The sequence below is a fragment of the Mytilus galloprovincialis genome, chromosome 7 (assembly GCF_965363235.1).
Source record: "Mytilus galloprovincialis chromosome 7, xbMytGall1.hap1.1, whole genome shotgun sequence".
In the NCBI taxonomy this organism is placed as follows: domain Eukaryota; kingdom Metazoa; phylum Mollusca; class Bivalvia; order Mytilida; family Mytilidae; genus Mytilus; species Mytilus galloprovincialis.
In genome coordinates this window covers 21,536,530-21,557,986 of record NC_134844.1, presented here as the reverse complement: position 1 = coordinate 21,557,986, position 21,457 = coordinate 21,536,530, and the positions used below count along the sequence as shown (strand labels likewise).

The following is a 21,457-nucleotide window of genomic DNA, read 5'->3' as shown; positions in this document are numbered from 1 at the left end:
TACAATCTTTCGATGCAAATATTTTGGCACTGCAAAAGGTATTGTTTACCTCTGACTGTTAATGATGTCTGAAACTTGGATGTTTACTATTGATATTTTAGTCTTAAATATATGATCTGTTTTACCAGTTAGTTTTGGCTTTGAACTAGCTGTCAGTAATTTCGAGTACTCTCAGAACTGTACTTTGTGTCTTTTGTTGTTGTTAGGGATGTATAAATACCCTGCCACGTCAGGTTAGTGTCTTATTTATATGTTTTTCGGCTTTGTACAGATCTAACGAGTTAAGCCCTTAAGTGTGTTCTTAGGTTGTGCTGAAATGCAACTGTCAGAGGTAAGTGTGTAGGGGAAAAGGGGGGGCGCTCACAAACACATTTAACCCCGCCAGATTATTTGTGTGCCTGAATCAAATCAGGATTCTATTATAGTTCAATGGTCGTCATTGGTTTGTGCCCTTCATATTTGTTTTCCGTAAATTGCTTTATTACAAATTAGACAGTTAGTTATCTCAATTGAATTATTTCGTATTTTCATGTCGGGGCCTTTTATACCCGACTATACGGTATAGGATTTTGGATCATTCGCATTGTTGATGGCAGTTCGGTTGCCTGTAATAATACTATCAGCTACTTCATTTGAACTTTTTTGAACATTTGTCTTAATGGCAAGTATACCACATTTTCTAGTTTATATTTAAAATTCTAATACTTAGTTCTTGTTTTCGAATGCATGGATTCAGTGTGGAAATCATCAACTTATTGTTTTATCATTATCATAAGTGCTGTCTGTTCGAGCTCAATTATCATACCACCACATTCTATTTCGCAAGCATCAGAACACAGGGAATACACTATTTTTGGTTTTAAAATTTAAGATCAGGTTCTTGGATATTTATCATATACATATATAAGTACCGTATGTTATGATTGTTCCGTTGATTTGATTGTTTCTTTGATGAAGTCTTCCGACAAAGTCAATCGTACGCATATATGACTCTTGAGCAATACAGAGTTTTTCCGTTTTCAAAAAAAAAAAATAATTTGCGCACGCATGTCCGATTTGAAAACGTACCGTATCACTGGACTGTTTACATGTCATGAACAACACAGCGATACCATTATTTTCGGAACCTAATTTGTTTACCCTTTAATAAGGAATACCTGAGTCACCTCATTTTTTTTTTTTATTTTTTTTTTATCAAATTTGGTGTTTTTTATTTTCTTTTAAGTATTTAAACCTTTGTTCTTCAACTGTTTCTCTTGGCATTTTTTGTGTGTTTTTAAAGTCTTTCTTCGACTTTTGTACTGCCCCTTGGTAACTTGTTTCCTTTACCAAACGTTTTGTCTACATAAGATTTTTTATTTCTATAACTGATATTAAAGTTTATTTCGTGATCTCTCATGATTTTTGTTCATTTTATCTTATATTCCTGTAATTAACTTGTGAAAGTAGAATTCGGATTATTTTTTAATTATTAATGATAAAATTGTAGGAACAGTTGCAACCATTACATCACATAATTATCGACTCCTAGCGACTCCTAGGAGTCGATATTAAGAATTGAACGATGGACAGTCAGTGCGTGAATTTTTCTTGCTACCTGATTGATAGATATAACGAGACGTGAATAATCAAAGTTTATTGATTGGTTAGGACAATCCAAACCTAGTTAATGTCCTTCAATCCCGTAGAGTATCGGATTTGTCCTCTCTATTTTAGAAATTAGATTTTGCCTGGTCATTAATCATGCATATTCTAACTCGAATAATTCAACCCCTTTCCGTGTCCGATTTTCTCCCACACGAGCCTTCGTAGATCAGCGGAATATAACGACTGAATTATTCGGGTTATGCATATTCATGATATTGGTACACAGGTAACTTTTATCTATAAATAGTCGAATCTTCTGGAGTTTCGTAAACAACAACGTTAAACGATATATACTACTTCATAACGTGTGACCTCACGTGTGTGGTAAAATTTGTTGATTGATGCACGTGGCTATCCTAGTAAATGAATTAATCTACAAAGCGAGAGCACTTTCCATTTTCATCAGCTAAGAGTCTACTAGCCCTTTTTGAAAGGCTAATGCTTGTAGTTTAAATTACATCAATATCTATCAGAAGACCATTTTACAAATTAGTGTGTAAATATAATAGACAGTTAGAAAATCAATGATATGAATGTTTCAGTTGTCTTCATAGTATATTGCTTAACTCTTGTCTTGTCCAAAGAACATATTTTTATTCAAAATGTTCTACTATTATATTTGACTAACAGAAGTGGTGTTTTCAGAAAAATTTCAAGACTGCACATTTGTCGTCTGCACTGCAGTGACTGTGAAGAAGTGAGACATTTAAAAAATTTAAAGTATATTTTTATTCAAGGTATATATAAGAAAACGAAAAAAAATGGGATTGGTAGCACAATAAAAGAGTTTATCAAAGACATATTAAATATGAACATTTCTCTCTCTCTCTCTCTCTCTCTCTCTCTCTCTCTCTCTCTCTCTCTCTCTCTCTCTCTCTCTCTCTCTAGTAAATACTTGTGAATTACATTAAAAAATATATTGCGAAAATAGAAGTTAGCAATAATAGGTCAAAAGTACGGCCTTCAACAATGAGGAAAAATCCATATATACCGCATTGCAAGCCATAATAGGCCAGACATAATAAATGTGTAAAAAAATCAAACGGGAAAGCTAACGAACTGATTTATGTACAAATCAATAAAATAAAAACAAATATGATATTCAGGAACAAGAGACAACTACAGAATTATAGGCTCCTGACCTTGGACATGCACATACAGAATGTGGCAGGCTTTAACATGTTTATTGGGCCTCTTGGTCTGGGACAGCGGCGTATGAACGCATTATATAACTTTGTTTGAAAGGGATTGACTCATCAGATTAATCTCATCTTAGCATTTGTGAAGAAAAACTAAATTTCTAATTATCAAAAATAATTAGTAGATGCTTTCAGTAGTATCACATATCATCTAAGCTTTTTTGAAAAGCTTATACTGCATGGTTTAATGAATATACAAATAGCATGATACAAATTTATATGTAAGATTCAGGTCATATGTCATAAAATGTGATTTACAAAACATGTGTCACAAAAATCTGATATTCTAAACACATGTCACAAAAATGTGATATTCTTAACATGTCACACACACATGAGTTATGCTTGACATATGTCTCAAAATGTGATATGCTAAACACATGTGAAAATCGCTGTCTTGTCACTGTTTCAATGGAGTTTCAATATGTTTTACACATTATGTTAATTAGGTAATTTTTAACACGAAGGGACTATATCTACAATATCCGCTTATCATATTCCAATGTATGTTCATCGGACGGAAACGACCCTTTCAATTTAATGCACGAATACGTCCATCTTGTTTACGCTCCAATGACATATTAAACATTGGTACTTCCTTTGCACCTTGTACGAAATATGTCATTTCAAGTCCACCAATATACATGTATCAAGAAATAATGGCGAAAATGATAAAAGTACACAAATTTCAATTTTTGTCGCCAAGAAATGAATAGTTATGTTGTTCCTCTTTTTTACTGAATAATTCATAAGCATGATCTTGTCTGTCTTGGAGCGATTCATATTTGTCTTCTTGCACATCGTCTTTTTCTATTGGTTTCTTTTCAGAAACTACAAAATTCTCGTATTCAGACTGCGTTTCATACGTATTTAGGTTTGGTTTAGTTTTCACATCAGGCTTTGAGTTTTCGTAGGTTAGATCTGTGGTGTTATAATATAACGATGGTGATATTGGTTCACTCACGGATTTTTTAGCTGAAAAAATAAGACATATAGCTGTCAGTTAAATTCCCTTCTTAAAAGGCTTTAATGTGTTGATAACACTATAAGGAAATGTCTTTTGCATTCATAATACATGTAAGTGACATTATTTGATTTGTTTTAGGTGTCAGACCACCAATTACTCCCTCCAATTTAAAAGTAGCCCTACTCTGACACAAAAGAGTGCCTTCGATTGTCTTGTTTACTTAAACTAACCAACAAATTTGCATAAATGAAACTTTTGGCGAAAGAGAAATATATGTTGCCGTATACTTAGACTTATAACGGTTTACTTTAATGATCTTTAATTAATAAATTGTAACTTGGTTGCAGAGTTATCTCATTGCCATGGCACTCATACCACATCTTTTTATATCTATGTTCTTGTATGGTCATTACAATATTAATTGACATAATGATAACACAGAAATCTATTAGTTGTAATGTACGTTGATTGTGCGAATGGTCAGTGGGCGACTTAAACTATATGACTGTCCCTTAAATTACTACTGATGGTCAGGGGGCGACTAAAACTATATGACCGTCCCTTAAATTACTACTGAAACTCTTTCAATCAAACATCATGTTTTTGTAGCAAATAATACATGTGGTTCCGATACAACATCCTTTGATACATGATAATAAAGGCATAAAATACCGTTATAACATAGCAAGGGTACAATAAATTTTATTTTAATGTAACATTTGATCAAGTTACAACATCGTCTCAATTACTTTGACATATTAGTAATATCAACTGTACATCAACTTGTATTAAACTTACGTTTCTTATTTGATTTGGCTTTAATCAGTTTGTTTTTGTTGGACAGGCCCGATGTTCCAGTTCTGTTAAAAAAATGAAAATGAAACAAATATATAATCTTTAAGTAAAAAATAGGGTGTGTCAAAAGTTATAAAACCATTTGTTACACATTAGAAACACACACGACTACAAAATAGCAAAAGTTATATGTTATAATTTACACATGCATGTTATATCTAAATTCTGTCGTTTAATTTCAATACTAACTAATATTAACTTTAATTTGGTGGTTCAGAGTCTCAGTGGCATTTTCTTTTTAAAATATGGCTTTACTCCATACAACACATACAATGTTCCTTTTATAAGTGTTATTCCAAGTATTAACTTTTTGTTCGGATTTTCTGCCCTAAGCTTTTTTTTCTCGAGTGTCACTGATGAGTTTTTGGTAGACTAAACGGGCGACTGACGTACACAATTTCCAATTTCAAGCCTGTTATCGTTGATATGTTTTATTCATAATATATTTCCTGATGACTCAACTAGTTCACAATACCTAATTTGAGGGGAATTCAATATTTATGATTTATATATATTTTAAATCAAAGAAGCTAGCTTACCCTCTTTTCACTCGTACAACATAAAACACAAAAACAACAGCTACAATGGCCAACAAAACAGCAAGGATAACAATGGCGACCAGACTGCCTGCACAATACAAGACACAAACATACTTCAAAGTACATATGACAAAACAATCATATACAATGTATAGCTATAAACAATATTGAGAACGAAAAGATATTTTGCAATACATTATACCCCAAACGGAATTATTATTATGCTTCTGTATTTGATAAAGTTTCAGATAGTTATCATGCAGATATATAAAATGTTTTTTTTTCTCATTTTTCATTTGACGATTAGCAAACAATTATAATCAATCAATTAATCCAAATTGTGTCCCTTTTTCCTATCAAACATAGTCCGCTATCAAGGCTTGCCTTTTTTAGAACACTCTACCTTTTCTTTAGAGAACACTCTAGCTTGTCTTTTTTAGAATACTCTAGCTTGTTTTTTTTAGAACACTCTAACTTGTCAATTTGAGAACACTCTAGCTTGTCTTTTTTTTTTAGAACACTCTAGCTTGTCAATTTGAGAACACTCTAGCTTGTCTTTTTTAGAACACACTAGCTTGTCTTTTTTAGAACACTCTAGCTTGTCAATTTGAGAACACTCTAGCTTGTCTTTTTGAGAACACTCTAGCTTGTCTTTTTAAGAGCACTGTAGCTTGTCAATTTGATAACACTCTAGCTTGTCTTTTTTAGAAAACTCTAGCTTGTCAATTTGAGAACACTATAGCTTGTCTTTTTGAGAACACTCTAGCTTGTCAATTTCAGAACACTCTAGCTTGTCTTTTTTAGAACACTCTAGCTTGTCATTTTAGAACACTCTAGCTTGTCTTTTTTAGAACATTCTAGCTTGTCAATTTGAGAACACTCTAGCTTGTCTTTTTTAGAACACTCTAGCTTGTCTTTTTTAGAACACTCTAACTTGTCAATTTGAGAACACTCTAGCTTGTCAATTTGAGAACACTCTAGCTTGTCTTTTTGAGAACACTCTAGCTTGTCAATTTAAGAACACTCTAGCTTGTCTTTTTTAGAACACTCTAGCTTGTCATTTTAGAACACTCTAGCTTGTCTTTTTTAGAACATTCTAGCTTGTCAATTTGAGAACACTCTAGCTTGTCTTTTTTAGAACACTCTAGCTTGTCTTTTTTAGAACACTCTAACTTGTCAATTTGAGAACACTCTAGCTTGTCAATTTGAGAACACTCTGGCTTGTCTTTTTTTTAGAACACTCCAGCTTGTCAATTTGAGAACACTCTAGCTTGTCTTTTTTAGAATAGTCTAGCTTGTCAATTTGAGAACACTCTAGCTTGTCTTTTTTAGAATACTTTAGCTTGTCAATTTTAAGAACACTCTAGCTTTTCAATTTGAGAACACTTTAGCTTGCTTTTTTAGAATACTCTAGTTTGTCTTTTTTAGAACACTCTAGCTTGTCAATTTGAGAACACTCTAGCTTGTCTTTTTTAGAACACTCTAGCTTATCTTTTTTAAAACACTCTAACTTGTCTTTTTAGAACACTCTAACTTGTCGTTTTTAGAACACTCTAAATTGTCAATTTGAGAACACTCTAGCTTGTCTTTTTTGGAACACTCTAGCTTGTCAATTTAAGAACACTTTAGCTTGTCTTTTTAGAACACTCTAGCTTGTCTTTTTAGAACACTCTAGCTTGTCTTGTTTAGAACATTCTAGCTTGTCAATTTGAGAACACTCTAGCTTGTCTTTTTTAAAACACTCTAGCTTGTCTTTTTTAGAACACTCTAACTTGTCAGTTTGAGAACACTCTAGCTTGTCAATTTGATAACACTCTAGCTTGTCTTTTTTAGAACACTCTAGCTTGTCTTTTTAGAACACTCTAGCTTGTCTTTTTTAGAACATTCTAGCTTGTCAATTTGAGAACACTCTAGCTTGTCTTTTTTAGAATACTCTAGATTGTCTTTTTTAAAACACTATAACTTGTCAATTTGAGAACACTCTAGCTTGTCTTTTTTAGAACACTCTTGCTTGTCTTTTTTAGAACACTCTAGCTTGTCTTTTTTAGAATACTCGAGCTTGTCAATTTGAGAACACTCTAGCTTGTCTTTTTTTAGAATACTCTAGCTTGTCAATTTTAAGAACACTCTAGCTTTTCAATTTGAGAACACTTTAGCTTGTCTTTTTTAGAATACTCTAGCTTGTCTTTTTTAGAATACTCTAGCTTGTCAATTTGAGAACACTCTAGCTTGTCAATTTGAGAACACTCATGATTGTCAATTTGAGAACACTCTAGCTTGTCTTTTTTAGAACACTCTAGCTTGTCAATTTGAGAACACTCTAGCTTGTCAATTTGAGAACACTCTAGCTTGTCTTTTTAAAACACTCTAGCTTGTCAATTTGAGAACACTCTAACTTGTCTTTTTGAGAACACCCTAGCTTGTCAATTTGAGAACACTCTCACTAGTTTGTCAATTTGAGAACACTCTAGCTTGTCTTTTTTAGAACACTCTAGCTTGTCAATTTGAGAACACTCTAGCTTGTCTTTTTAAGAACACTCTAGCTTGTCAATTTGAGAACACTCTAGCTTGTCAATTTGAGAACACTCTAGCTTGTCTTTTTGAGAACACTCTAGCTTGTCTTTTTTTAGAACACTGTAGCTTGTCGATTTGAGAACACTCTCACTAGCTTGTCAATTTGAGAACACTCTAGCTTGTCTTTTTTAGAACACTCTAGTTTGTCTTTTGGAGAACACTCTAGCTTGTCTTTTTAAGAACACTATAGCTTGTCAATTTGAGAACACTCTACCTTGTCTTTTTAAGAACACTCTAGCTTGTCAATTTGAGAACACTCTCACTAGCTTGTCAATTTGAGAACACTCTAGCTTGTCTTTTTTAGAACACTCTAGTTTGTCTTTTGGAGAACACTCTAGCTTGTCTTTTTAAGAACACTCTAGCTTGTCAATTTAAGAACACTCTAGCTTGTCTTTTTTAGAACACACTAGCTTGTTAATTTGAGAACACTCTAGCTTGTCTTTTTTAGAATACACTAGCTTGTTAATTTGAGAATACTCTAGCTTGTTAATTTGAGAATACTCTAGCTTGTCTTTTTTAGAACACTCTAGCTTGTCAATTTGAGAACACTCTAGCTTGTCTTTTTAAGAACACTCTAGCTTGTCAATTTGAGAACACTCTCACTAGCTTGTCAATTTGAGAACACTCTCACTAGCTTGTCAATTTAAGAACACTCTAGCTTGTCTTTTTTAGAACACACTAGCTTGTTAATTTGAGAACACTCTATCTTGTCTTTTTTAGAATACACTAGCTTGTTAATTTGAGAATACTCTAGCTTGTTAATTTGAGAATACTCTAGCTTTTCTTTTTTAGAACACTCTAGCTTGTCAATTTGAGAACACTCTAGCTTGTCAATTTGAGAACACTCTAGCTTGTCAATTTAAGAACACTCTAGCTTGTCTTTTTAAGAACACTCTAGCTTGTCATTTTAGAACACTCTAGCTTGTCTTTTTTAGAACATTCTAGCTTGTCAATTTGAGAACACTCTAGCTTGTCTTTTTAGAACACTCTAGCTTGTCTTTTTTAGAACACTCTAACTTGTCAATTTGAGAACACTCTAGCTTGTCAATTTGAGAACACTCTAGCTTGTCTTTTTTTAGAACACTCCAGCTTGTCAATTTGAGAACACTCTAGCTTGTCTTTTTTAGAATATAGTCTAGCTTGTCAATTTGAGAACACTCTAGCTTGTCTTTTTTTAGAATACTTTAGCTTGTCAATTTTAAGAACACTCTAGCTTTTCAATTTGAGAACACTTTAGCTTGCTTTTTTAGAATACTCTAGTTTGTCTTTTTTAGAACACTCTAGCTTGTCAATTTGAGAACACTCTAGCTTGTCTTTTTTAGAACACTCTAGCTTATCTTTTTTAAAACACTCTAACTTGTCTTTTTAGAACACTCTAACTTGTCGTTTTTAGAACACTCTAAATTGTCAATTTGAGAACACTCTAGCTTGTCTTTTTTGGACCACTCTAGCTTGTCAATTTAAGAACACTTTAGCTTGTCTTTTTTAGAACACTCTAGCTTGTCTTTTTTAGAAAACTCTAGCTTGTCAATTTGAGAACACCCTAGCTTGTCAATTTGAGAACACTCTAGATTGTCAATTTGAGAACACTCTAGCTTGTCTTTTTTAGAACACTCTAGCTTGTCTTTTTTAGAACACTCTAACTTGTCAATTTGAGAACACTCTAGCTTGTCAATTTGAGAACACTCTGGCTTGTCTTTTTTTTAGAACACTCCAGCTTGTCAATTTGAGAACACTCTAGCTTGTCTTTTTTAGAATAGTCTAGCTTGTCAATTTGAGAACACTCTAGCTTGTCTTTTTTAGAATACTTTAGCTTGTCAATTTTAAGAACACTCTAGCTTTTCAATTTGAGAACACTTTAGCTTGCTTTTTTAGAATACTCTAGTTTGTCTTTTTTAGAACACTCTAGCTTGTCAATTTGAGAACACTCTAGCTTGTCTTTTTTAGAACACTCTAGCTTATCTTTTTTAAAACACTCTAACTTGTCTTTTTAGAACACTCTAACTTGTCGTTTTTAGAACAAACTAAATTGTCAATTTGAGAACACTCTAGCTTGTCTTTTTTGGAACACTCTAGCTTGTCAATTTAAGAACACTTTAGCTTGTCTTTTTTAGAACACTCTAGCTTGTCTTTTTAGAACACTCTAGCTTGTCTTGTTTAGAACATTCTAGCTTGTCAATTTGAGAACACTCTAGCTTGTCTTTTTTAAAACACTCTAGCTTGTCTTTTTTAGAACACTCTAACTTGTCAGTTTGAGAACACTCTAGCTTGTCAATTTGAGAACATTCTAGCTTGTCTTTTTTAGAACACTCTAGCTTGTCTTTTTAGAACACTCTAGCTTGTCTTTTTTAGAACATTCTAGCTTGTCAATTTGAGAACACTCTAGCTTGTCTTTTTTAGAACACTCTAGATTGTCTTTTTTAGAATACTATAACTTGTCAATTTGAGAACACTCTAGCTTGTCTTTTTGAGAACACTCTAGCTTGTCTTTTTTAGAATACTCTAGCTTGTCAATTTGAGAACACTCTAGCTTGTCTTTTTTAGAACACTCTAGATTGTCTTTCTTAGAACACTATAACTTGTCAATTTGAGAACACTCTAGCTTGTCTTTTTTAGAACACTCTAGCTTGTCTTTTTTAGAACACTCTAGCTTGTCTTTTTTAGAATACTCTAGCTTGTCAATTTGAGAACACTCTAGCTTGTCTTTTTTTTAGAATACTCTAGCTTGTCAATTTTAAGAACACTCTAGCTTTTCAATTTGAGAACACTCTAGCTTGTCTTTTTTAGAACACTCTAGCTTGTCATTTTAGAACACTCTAGCTTGTCTTTTTTAGAACATTCTAGCTTGTCAATTTGAGAACACTCTAGCTTGTCTTTTTAGAACACTCTAGCTTGTCTTTTTTAGAACACTCTAACTTGTCAATTTGAGAACACTCTAGCTTGTCAATTTGAGAACACTCTAGCTTGTCTTTTTTAGAACACTCCAGCTTGTCAATTTGAGAACACTCTAGCTTGTCTTTTTTAGAATAGTCTAGCTTGTCAATTTGAGAACACTCTAGCTTGTCTTTTTTAGAATACTTTAGCTTGTCAATTTTAAGAACACTCTAGCTTTTCAATTTGAGAACACTTTAGCTTGCTTTTTTAGAATACTCTAGTTTGTCTTTTTTAGAACACTCTAGCTTGTCAATTTTAGAACACTCTAGCTTGTCTTTTTTAGAACACTCTAGCTTATCTTTTTTAAAACACTCTAACTTGTCTTTTTAGAACACTCTAACTTGTCGTTTTTAGAACACTCTAAATTGTCAATTTGAGAACACTCTAGCTTGTCTTTTTTGGAACACTCTAGCTTGTCAATTTAAGAAACCTTTAGCTTGTCTTTTTTAGAACACTCTAGCTTGTCTTTTTAGAACACTCTAGCTTGTCTTGTTTAGAACATTCTAGCTTGTCAATTTGAGAACACTCTAGCTTGTCTTTTTTAAAACACTCTAGCTTGTCTTTTTTAGAACACTCTAACTTGTCAGTTTGAGAACACTCTAGCTTGTCAATTTGAGAACACTCTAGCTTGTCTTTTTTAGAACACTCTAGCTTGTCTTTTTAGAACACTCTAGTTTGTCTTTTTTAGAACATTCTAGCTTGTCAATTTGAGAACACTCTAGCTTGTCTTTTTTAGAACACTCTAGATTGTCTTTTTTAGAATACTATAACTTGTCAATTTGAGAACACTCTAGCTTGTCTTTTTTAGAACACTCTAGCTTGTCTTTTTTAGAATACTCTAGCTTGTCAATTTGAGAACACTCTAGCTTGTCTTTTTTTAGAATACTCTAGCTTGTCAATTTTAAGAACACTCTAGCTTTTCAATTTGAGAACACTTTAGCTTGTCTTTTTTAGAATACTCTAGCTTGTCTTTTTTAGAAAACTCTAGCTTGTCAATTTGAGAACACTCTAGCTTGTCAATTTGAGAACACTCTAGATTGTCAATTTGAGAACACTCTAGCTTGTCTTTTTTAGAACACTCTAGCTTGTCAATTTGAGAACACTCTAGCTTGTCAATTTGAGAACACTCTAGATTGTCTTTTTAAAACACTCTAGCTTGTCAATTTGAGAACACTCTAACTTGTCTTTTTGAGAACACCCTAGCTTGTCAATTTGAGAACACTCTCACTAGTTTGTCAACTTGAGAACACTCTAGCTTGTCTTTTTTAGAACACTCTAGCTTGTCAATTTGAGAACACTCTAGCTTGTCTTTTTAAGTACACTCTAGCTTGTCAATTTGAGAACACTCTAGCTTGTCAATTTGAGAACACTCTAGCTTGTCAATTTGAGAACACTCTAGCTTGTCTTTTTGAGAACACTATAGCTTGTCTTTTTTTAGAACACTCTAGCTTGTCGATTTGAGAACACTCTCACTAGCTTGTCAATTTGAGAACACTCTAGCTTTTCTTTTTTAGAACACTCTAGTTTGTCTTTTGGAGAACACTCTAGCTTGTCTTTTTTAGAATACACTAGCTTGTTATTTTGAGAATACTCTAGCTTGTCTTTTTTAGAACACTCTAGCTTGTCAATTTGAGAACATTCTAGCTTGTCTTTTTAAGAACACTCTAGCTTGTCAATTTGAGAACACTCTCACTAGCTTGTCAATTTGAGAACACTCTAGCTTGTCTTTTTTAGAACACTCTAGTTTGTCTTTTGGAGAACACTCTAGCTTGTCTTTTTTAGAATACTCTAGCTTGTCAATTTGAGAACACTCTAGCTTGTCTTTTTTTAGAATACTCTAGCTTGTCAATTTTAAGAACACTCTAGCTTTTCAATTTGAGAACACTTTAGCTTGTCTTTTTTAGAATACTCTAGCTTGTCTTTTTTAGAATACTCTAGCTTGTCAATTTGAGAACACTCTAGCTTGTCTTTTTAGAACACTCTAGCTTGTCTTTTTTAGAACACTCTAACTTGTCAATTTGAGAACACTCTAGCTTGTGTTTTTAGAACACTCTAGCTTGTCTTTTTTAGAACACTCTAACTTGTCAATTTGAGAACACTCTAGCTTGTCAATTTGAAAACACTCTAGCTTGTCTTTTTTTTAGAATACTCTAGCTTGTCAATTTTAAGAACACTCTAGCTTGTCAATTTGAGAACACTCTAGCTTGTCAATTTGAGAACACTCATGATTGTCAATTTGAGAACACTCTAGCTTGTCTTTTTTAGAACACTCTAGCTTGTCAATTTGAGAACACTCTAGCTTGTCAATTTGAGAACACTCTAGCTTGTCAATTTGAGAACACTCTAGCTTGTCTTTTTAAAACACTCTAGCTTGTCAATTTGAGAACACTCTAACTTGTCTTTTTGAGAACACCCTAGCTTGTCAATTTGAGAACACTCTCACTAGTTTGTCAATTTGAGAACACTCTAGCTTGTCTTTTTTAGAACACTCTAGCTTGTCAATTTGAGAACACTCTAGCTTGTCTTTTTAAGAACACTCTAGCTTGTCTTTTTTGAGAACACTCTAGCTTGTCGATTTGAAAACACTCTCACTAGCTTGTCAATTTGAGAACATTCTAGCTTGTCAATTTGAGAACACTCTAGCTTGTCAATTTAAGAACACTCTAGCTTGTCATTTTAGAACACTCTAGCTTGTCTTTTTTAGAACATTCTAGCTTGTCAATTTGAGAACACTCTAGCTTGTGTTTTTAGAACACTCTAGCTTGTCTTTTTTAGAACACTCTAACTTGTCAATTTGAGAACACTCTAGCTTGTCAATTTGAGAACACTCTAGCTTGTCTTTTTTTAGAATACTCTAGCTTGTCAATTTTAAGAACACTCTAGCTTTTCAATTTGAGAACACTTTAGCTTGTCTTTTTTAGAATACTCTAGCTTGTCTTTTTTAGAATACTCTAGCTTGTCAATTTGAGAACACTCTAGCTTGTCAATTTGAGAACACTCATGATTGTCAATTTGAGAACACTCTAGCTTGTCTTTTTTAGAACACTCTAGCTTGTCAATTTGAGAACACTCTAGCTTGTCAATTTGAGAACACTCTAGCTTGTCAATTTGAGAACACTCTAGCTTGTCTTTTTAAAACACTCTAGCTTGTCAATTTGAGAACACTCTAACTTGTCTTTTTGAGAACACCCTAGCTTGTCAATTTGAGAACACTCTCACTAGTTTGTCAATTTGAGAACACTCTAGCTTGTCTTTTTTAGAACACTCTAGCTTGTCAATTTGAGAACACTCTAGCTTGTCTTTTTTAGAACACTCTAGCTTATCTTTTTTAAAACACTCTAACTTGTCTTTTTAGAACACTCTAACTTGTCGTTTTTAGAACACTCTAAATTGTCAATTTGAGAACACTCTAGCTTGTCTTTTTTGGAACACTCTAGCTTGTCAATTTAAGAAACCTTTAGCTTGTCTTTTTTAGAACACTCTAGCTTGTCTTTTTAGAACACTCTAGCTTGTCTTGTTTAGAACATTCTAGCTTGTCAATTTGAGAACACTCTAGCTTGTCTTTTTTAAAACACTCTAGCTTGCCTTTTTTAGAACACTCTAACTTGTCAGTTTGAGAACACTCTAGCTTGTCAATTTGAGAACACTCTAGCTTGTCTTTTTTAGAACACTCTAGCTTGTCAATTTGAGAACACTCTAGCTTGTCAATTTGAGAACACTCTAGCTTGTCAATTTGAGAACACTCTAGCTTGTCTTTTTAAAACACTCTAGCTTGTCAATTTGAGAACACTCTAACTTGTCTTTTTGAGAACACCCTAGCTTGTCAATTTGAGAACACTCTCACTAGTTTGTCAATTTGAGAACACTCTAGCTTGTCTTTTTTAGAACACTCTAGCTTGTCAATTTGAGAACACTCTAGCTTGTCTTTTTAAGAACACTCTAGCTTGTCTTTTTTGAGAACACTCTAGCTTGTCGATTTGAAAACACTCTCACTAGCTTGTCAATTTGAGAACATTCTAGCTTGTCAATTTGAGAACACTCTAGCTTGTCAATTTAAGAACACTCTAGCTTGTCATTTTAGAACACTCTAGCTTGTCTTTTTTAGAACATTCTAGCTTGTCAATTTGAGAACACTCTAGCTTGTGTTTTTAGAACACTCTAGCTTGTCTTTTTTAGAACACTCTAACTTGTCAATTTGAGAACACTCTAGCTTGTCAATTTGAGAACACTCTAGCTTGTCTTTTTTTTAGAATACTCTAGCTTGTCAATTTTAAGAACACTCTAGCTTTTCAATTTGAGAACACTTTAGCTTGTCTTTTTTAGAATACTCTAGCTTGTCTTTTTTAGAATACTCTAGCTTGTCAATTTGAGAACACTCTAGCTTGTCAATTTGAGAACACTCATGATTGTCAATTTGAGAACACTCTAGCTTGTCTTTTTTAGAACACTCTAGCTTGTCAATTTGAGAACACTCTAGCTTGTCAATTTGAGAACACTCTAGCTTGTCAATTTGAGAACACTCTAGCTTGTCAATTTGAGAACACTCTAGCTTGTCTTTTTAAAACACTCTAGCTTGTCAATTTGAGAACACTCTAACTTGTCTTTTTGAGAACACCCTAGCTTGTCAATTTGAGAACACTCTCACTAGTTTGTCAATTTGAGAACACTCTAGCTTGTCTTTTTTAGAACACTCTAGCTTGTCAATTTGAGAACACTCTAGCTTGTCTTTTTTAGAACACTCTAGCTTATCTTTTTTAAAACACTCTAACTTGTCTTTTTAGAACACTCTAACTTGTCGTTTTTAGAACACTCTAAATTGTCAATTTGAGAACACTCTAGCTTGTCTTTTTTGGAACACTCTAGCTTGTCAATTTAAGAAACCTTTAGCTTGTCTTTTTTAGAACACTCTAGCTTGTCTTTTTAGAACACTCTAGCTTGTCTTGTTTAGAACATTCTAGCTTGTCAATTTGAGAACACTCTAGCTTGTCTTTTTTAAAACACTCTAGCTTGCCTTTTTTAGAACACTCTAACTTGTCAGTTTGAGAACACTCTAGCTTGTCAATTTGAGAACACTCTAGCTTGTCTTTTTTAGAACACTCTAGCTTGTCAATTTGAGAACACTCTAGCTTGTCAATTTGAGAACACTCTAGCTTGTCAATTTGAGAACACTCTAGCTTGTCTTTTTAAAACACTCTAGCTTGTCAATTTGAGAACACTCTAACTTGTCTTTTTGAGAACACCCTAGCTTGTCAATTTGAGAACACTCTAGCTTGTCTTTTTTAGAACACTCTAGCTTGTCAATTTGAGAACACTCTAGCTTGTCTTTTTAAGAACACTCTAGCTTGTCAATTTGAGAACACTCTAGCTTGTCAATTTGAGAACACTCTAGCTTGTCTTTTTGAGAACACTCTAGCTTGTCTTTTTTTAGAACACTCTAGCTTGTCGATTTGAGAACACTCTCACTAGCTTGTCAATTTGAGAACACTCTAGCCTGTCTTTTTTTAGAAGACTCTAGTTTGTCTTTTGGAGAACACTCTAGCTTGTCTTTTTAAGAACACTCTAGCTTGTCAATTTGGGAACACTCTACCTTGTCTTTTTAAGAACACTCTAGCTTGTCAATTTGAGAACACTCTCACTAGCTTGTCAATTTGAGAACACTCTAGCTTGTCTTTTTTAGAACACTCTAGTTTGTCTTTTGGAGAACACTCTAGCTTGTCTTTTTAAGAACACTCTAGCTTGTCAATTTAAGAACACTCTAGCTTGTCTTTTTTAGAACACACTAGCTTGTTAATTTGAGAACACTCTAGCTTGTCTTTTTTAGAATACACTAGCTTGTTAATTTGAGAATACTCTAGCTTGTTAATTTGAGAATACTCTAGCTTGTCTTTTTTAGAACACTCTAGCTTGTCAATTTGAGAACACTCTAGCTTGTCTTTTTAAGAACACTCTAGCTTGTCAATTTGAGAACACTCTCACTAGCTTGTCAATTTGAGAACACTCTAGCTTGTCTTTTTTAGAACACTCTAGTTTGTCTTTTGGAGAACACTCTAGCTTATCTTTTTTAAAACACTCTAACTTGTCTTTTTAGAACACTCTAACTTGTCGTTTTTAGAACACTCTAAATTGTCAATTTGAGAACACTCTAGCTTGTCTTTTTTGGAACACTCTAGCTTGTCAATTTAAGAAACCTTTAGCTTGTCTTTTTTAGAACACTCTAGCTTGTCTTTTTAGAACACTCTAGCTTGTCTTGTTTAGAACATTCTAGCTTGTCAATTTGAGAACACTCTAGCTTGTCTTTTTTAAAACACTCTAGCTTGTCTTTTTTAGAACACTCTAACTTGTCAGTTTGAGAACACTCTAGCTTGTCAATTTGAGAACACTCTAGCTTGTCTTTTTTAGAACACTCTAGCTTGTCTTTTTAGAACACTCTAGTTTGTCTTTTTTAGAACATTCTAGCTTGTCAATTTGAGAACACTCTAGCTTGTCTTTTTTAGAACACTCTAGATTGTCTTTTTTAGAATACTATAACTTGTCAATTTGAGAACACTCTAGCTTGTCTTTTTTAGAACACTCTAGCTTGTCTTTTTTAGAATACTCTAGCTTGTCAATTTGAGAACACTCTAGCTTGTCTTTTTTTAGAATACTCTAGCTTGTCAATTTTAAGAACACTCTAGCTTTTCAATTTGAGAACACTTTAGCTTGTCTTTTTTAGAATACTCTAGCTTGTCTTTTTTAGAAAACTCTAGCTTGTCAATTTGAGAACACTCTAGCTTGTCAATTTGAGAACACTCTAGATTGTCAATTTGAGAACACTCTAGCTTGTCTTTTTAGAACACTCTAGCTTGTCAATTTGAGAACACTCTAGCTTGTCAATTTGAGAACACTCTAGATTGTCTTTTTAAAACACTCTAGCTTGTCAATTTGAGAACACTCTAACTTGTCTTTTTGAGAACACCCTAGCTTGTCAATTTGAGAACACTCTCACTAGTTTGTCAACTTGAGAACACTCTAGCTTGTCTTTTTTAGAACACTCTAGCTTGTCAATTTGAGAACACTCTAGCTTGTCTTTTTAAGTACACTCTAGCTTGTCAATTTGAGAACACTCTAGCTTGTCAATTTGAGAACACTCTAGCTTGTCAATTTGAGAACACTCTAGCTTGTCTTTTTGAGAACACTATAGCTTGTCTTTTTTTAGAACACTCTAGCTTGTCGATTTGAGAACACTCTCACTAGCTTGTCAATTTGAGAACACTCTAGCTTTTCTTTTTTAGAACACTCTAGTTTGTCTTTTGGAGAACACTCTAGCTTGTCTTTTTTAGAATACACTAGCTTGTTATTTTGAGAATACTCTAGCTTGTCTTTTTTAGAACACTCTAGCTTGTCAATTTGAGAACATTCTAGCTTGTCTTTTTAAGAACACTCTAGCTTGTCAATTTGAGAACACTCTCACTAGCTTGTCAATTTGAGAACACTCTAGCTTGTCTTTTTTAGAACACTCTAGTTTGTCTTTTGGAGAACACTCTAGCTTGTCTTTTTTAGAATACTCTAGCTTGTCAATTTGAGAACACTCTAGCTTGTCTTTTTTTAGAATACTCTAGCTTGTCAATTTTAAGAACACTCTAGCTTTTCAATTTGAGAACACTTTAGCTTGTCTTTTTTAGAATACTCTAGCTTGTCTTTTTTAGAATACTCTAGCTTGTCAATTTGAGAACACTCTAGCTTGTCTTTTTAGAACACTCTAGCTTGTCTTTTTTAGAACACTCTAACTTGTCAATTTGAGAACACTCTAGCTTGTGTTTTTAGAACACTCTAGCTTGTCTTTTTTAGAACACTCTAACTTGTCAATTTGAGAACACTCTAGCTTGTCAATTTGAAAACACTCTAGCTTGTCTTTTTTTAGAATACTCTAGCTTGTCAATTTTAAGAACACTCTAGCTTTTCAATTTGAGAACACTTTAGCTTGTCTTTTTTAGAATACTCTAGCTTGTCTTTTTTAGAATACTCTAGCTTGTCAATTTGAGAACACTCTAGCTTGTCAATTTGAGAACACTCATGATTGTCAATTTGAGAACACTCTAGCTTGTCTTTTTTAGAACACTCTAGCTTGTCAATTTGAGAACACTCTAGCTTGTCAATTTGAGAACACTCTAGCTTGTCTTTTTAAAACACTCTAGCTTGTCAATTTGAGAACACTCTAACTTGTCTTTTTGAGAACACCCTAGCTTGTCAATTTGAGAACACTCTCACTAGTTTGTCAATTTGAGAACACTCTAGCTTGTCTTTTTTAGAACACTCTAGCTTGTCAATTTGAGAACACTCTAGCTTGTCTTTTTAAGAACACTCTAGCTTGTCTTTTTTGAGAACACTCTAGCTTGTCGATTTGAAAACACTCTCACTAGCTTGTCAATTTGAGAACATTCTAGCTTGTCAATTTGAGAACACTCTAGCTTGTCAATTTAAGAACACTCTAGCTTGTCATTTTAGAACACTCTAGCTTGTCTTTTTTAGAACATTCTAGCTTGTCAATTTGAGAACACTCTAGCTTGTGTTTTTAGAACACTCTAGCTTGTCTTTTTTAGAACACTCTAACTTGTCAATTTGAGAACACTCTAGCTTGTCAATTTGAGAACACTCTAGCTTGTCTTTTTTTAGAATACTCTAGCTTGTCAATTTTAAGAACACTCTAGCTTTTCAATTTGAGAACACTTTAGCTTGTCTTTTTTAGAATACTCTAGCTTGTCTTTTTTAGAATACTCTAGCTTGTCAATTTGAGAACACTCTAGCTTGTCAATTTGAGAACACTCATGATTGTCAATTTGAGAACACTCTAGCTTGTCTTTTTTAGAACACTCTAGCTTGTCAATTTGAGAACACTCTAGCTTGTCAATTTGAGAACACTCTAGCTTGTCAATTTGAGAACACTCTAGCTTGTCTTTTTAAAACACTCTAGCTTGTCAATTTGAGAACACTCTAACTTGTCTTTTTGAGAACACCCTAGCTTGTCAATTTGAGAACACTCTCACTAGTTTGTCAATTTGAGAACACTCTAGCTTGTCTTTTTTAGAACACTCTAGCTTGTCAATTTGAGAACACTCTAGCTTGTCTTTTTTAGAACACTCTAGCTTATCTTTTTTAAAACACTCTAACTTGTCTTTTTAGAACACTCTAACTTGTCGTTTTTAGAACACTCTAAATTGTCAATTTGAGAACACTCTAGCTTGTCTTTTTTGGAACACTCTAGCTTGTCAATTTAAGAAACCTTTAGCTTGTCTTTTTTAGAACACTCTAGCTTGTCTTTTTAGAACACTCTAGCTTGTCTTGTTTAGAACATTCTAGCTTGTCAATTTGAGAACACTCTAGCTTGTCTTTTTTAAAACACTCTAGCTTGCCTTTTTTAGAACACTCTAACTTGTCAGTTTGAGAACACTCTAGCTTGTCAATTTGAGAACACTCTAGCTTGTCTTTTTTAGAACACTCTAGCTTGTCAATTTGAGAACACTCTAGCTTGTCAATTTGAGAACACTCTAGCTTGTCAATTTGAGAACACTCTAGCTTGTCTTTTTAAAACACTCTAGCTTGTCAATTTGAGAACACTCTAACTTGTCTTTTTGAGAACACCCTAGCTTGTCAATTTGAGAACACTCTCACTAGTTTGTCAATTTGAGAACACTCTAGCTTGTCTTTTTTAGAACACTCTAGCTTGTCAATTTGAGAACACTCTAGCTTGTCTTTTTAAGAACACTCTAGCTTGTCTTTTTTGAGAACACTCTAGCTTGTCGATTTGAAAACACTCTCACTAGCTTGTCAATTTGAGAACATTCTAGCTTGTCAATTTGAGAACACTCTAGCTTGTCAATTTAAGAACACTCTAGCTTGTCATTTTAGAACACTCTAGCTTGTCTTTTTTAGAACATTCTAGCTTGTCAATTTGAGAACACTCTAGCTTGTGTTTTTAGAACACTCTAGCTTGTCTTTTTTAGAACACTCTAACTTGTCAATTTGAGAACACTCTAGCTTGTCAATTTGAGAACACTCTAGCTTGTCTTTTTTTTTAGAATACTCTAGCTTGTCAATTTTAAGAACACTCTAGCTTTTCAATTTGAGAACACTTTAGCTTGTCTTTTTTAGAATACTCTAGCTTGTCTTTTTTAGAATACTCTAGCTTGTCAATTTGAGAACACTCTAGCTTGTCAATTTGAGAACACTCATGATTGTCAATTTGAGAACACTCTAGCTTGTCTTTTTTAGAACACTCTAGCTTGTCAATTTGAGAACACTCTAGCTTGTCAATTTGAGAACACTCTAGCTTGTCAATTTGAGAACACTCTAGCTTGTCTTTTTAAAACACTCTAGCTTGTCAATTTGAGAACACTCTAACTTGTCTTTTTGAGAACACCCTAGCTTGTCAATTTGAGAACACTCTCACTAGTTTGTCAATTTGAGAACACTCTAGCTTGTCTTTTTTAGAACACTCTAGCTTGTCAATTTGAGAACACTCTAGCTTGTCTTTTTTAGAACACTCTAGCTTATCTTTTTTAAAACACTCTAACTTGTCTTTTTAGAACACTCTAACTTGTCGTTTTTAGAACACTCTAAATTGTCAATTTGAGAACACTCTAGCTTGTCTTTTTTGGAACACTCTAGCTTGTCAATTTAAGAAACCTTTAGCTTGTCTTTTTTAGAACACTCTAGCTTGTCTTTTTAGAACACTCTAGCTTGTCTTGTTTAGAACATTCTAGCTT

The 21,457-nt window shown here is 33.5% G+C and overlaps 1 protein-coding gene across 1 annotated transcript in view; it reads right to left on the bottom strand.

Annotated features, from left to right (window-relative positions):
* Positions 1 to 3,068: 3,068 nt before the first annotated feature.
* The window catches only part of LOC143082532 (uncharacterized), a 36,947-nt gene continuing 18,558 nt past the window's right edge, over positions 3,069 to 21,457 (bottom strand). The window contains exons 10-12 of the mRNA XM_076258249.1: positions 5,208 to 5,295; positions 4,612 to 4,673; positions 3,069 to 3,821 (exon numbers count right to left, since the gene is read on the bottom strand). Of these exons, the coding sequence (XP_076114364.1) occupies positions 3,535 to 3,821; positions 4,612 to 4,673; positions 5,208 to 5,295 (437 nt within the window). The 3' untranslated portion in view covers positions 3,069 to 3,534. The remainder of the gene's footprint in view (positions 3,822 to 4,611; positions 4,674 to 5,207; positions 5,296 to 21,457) is intronic.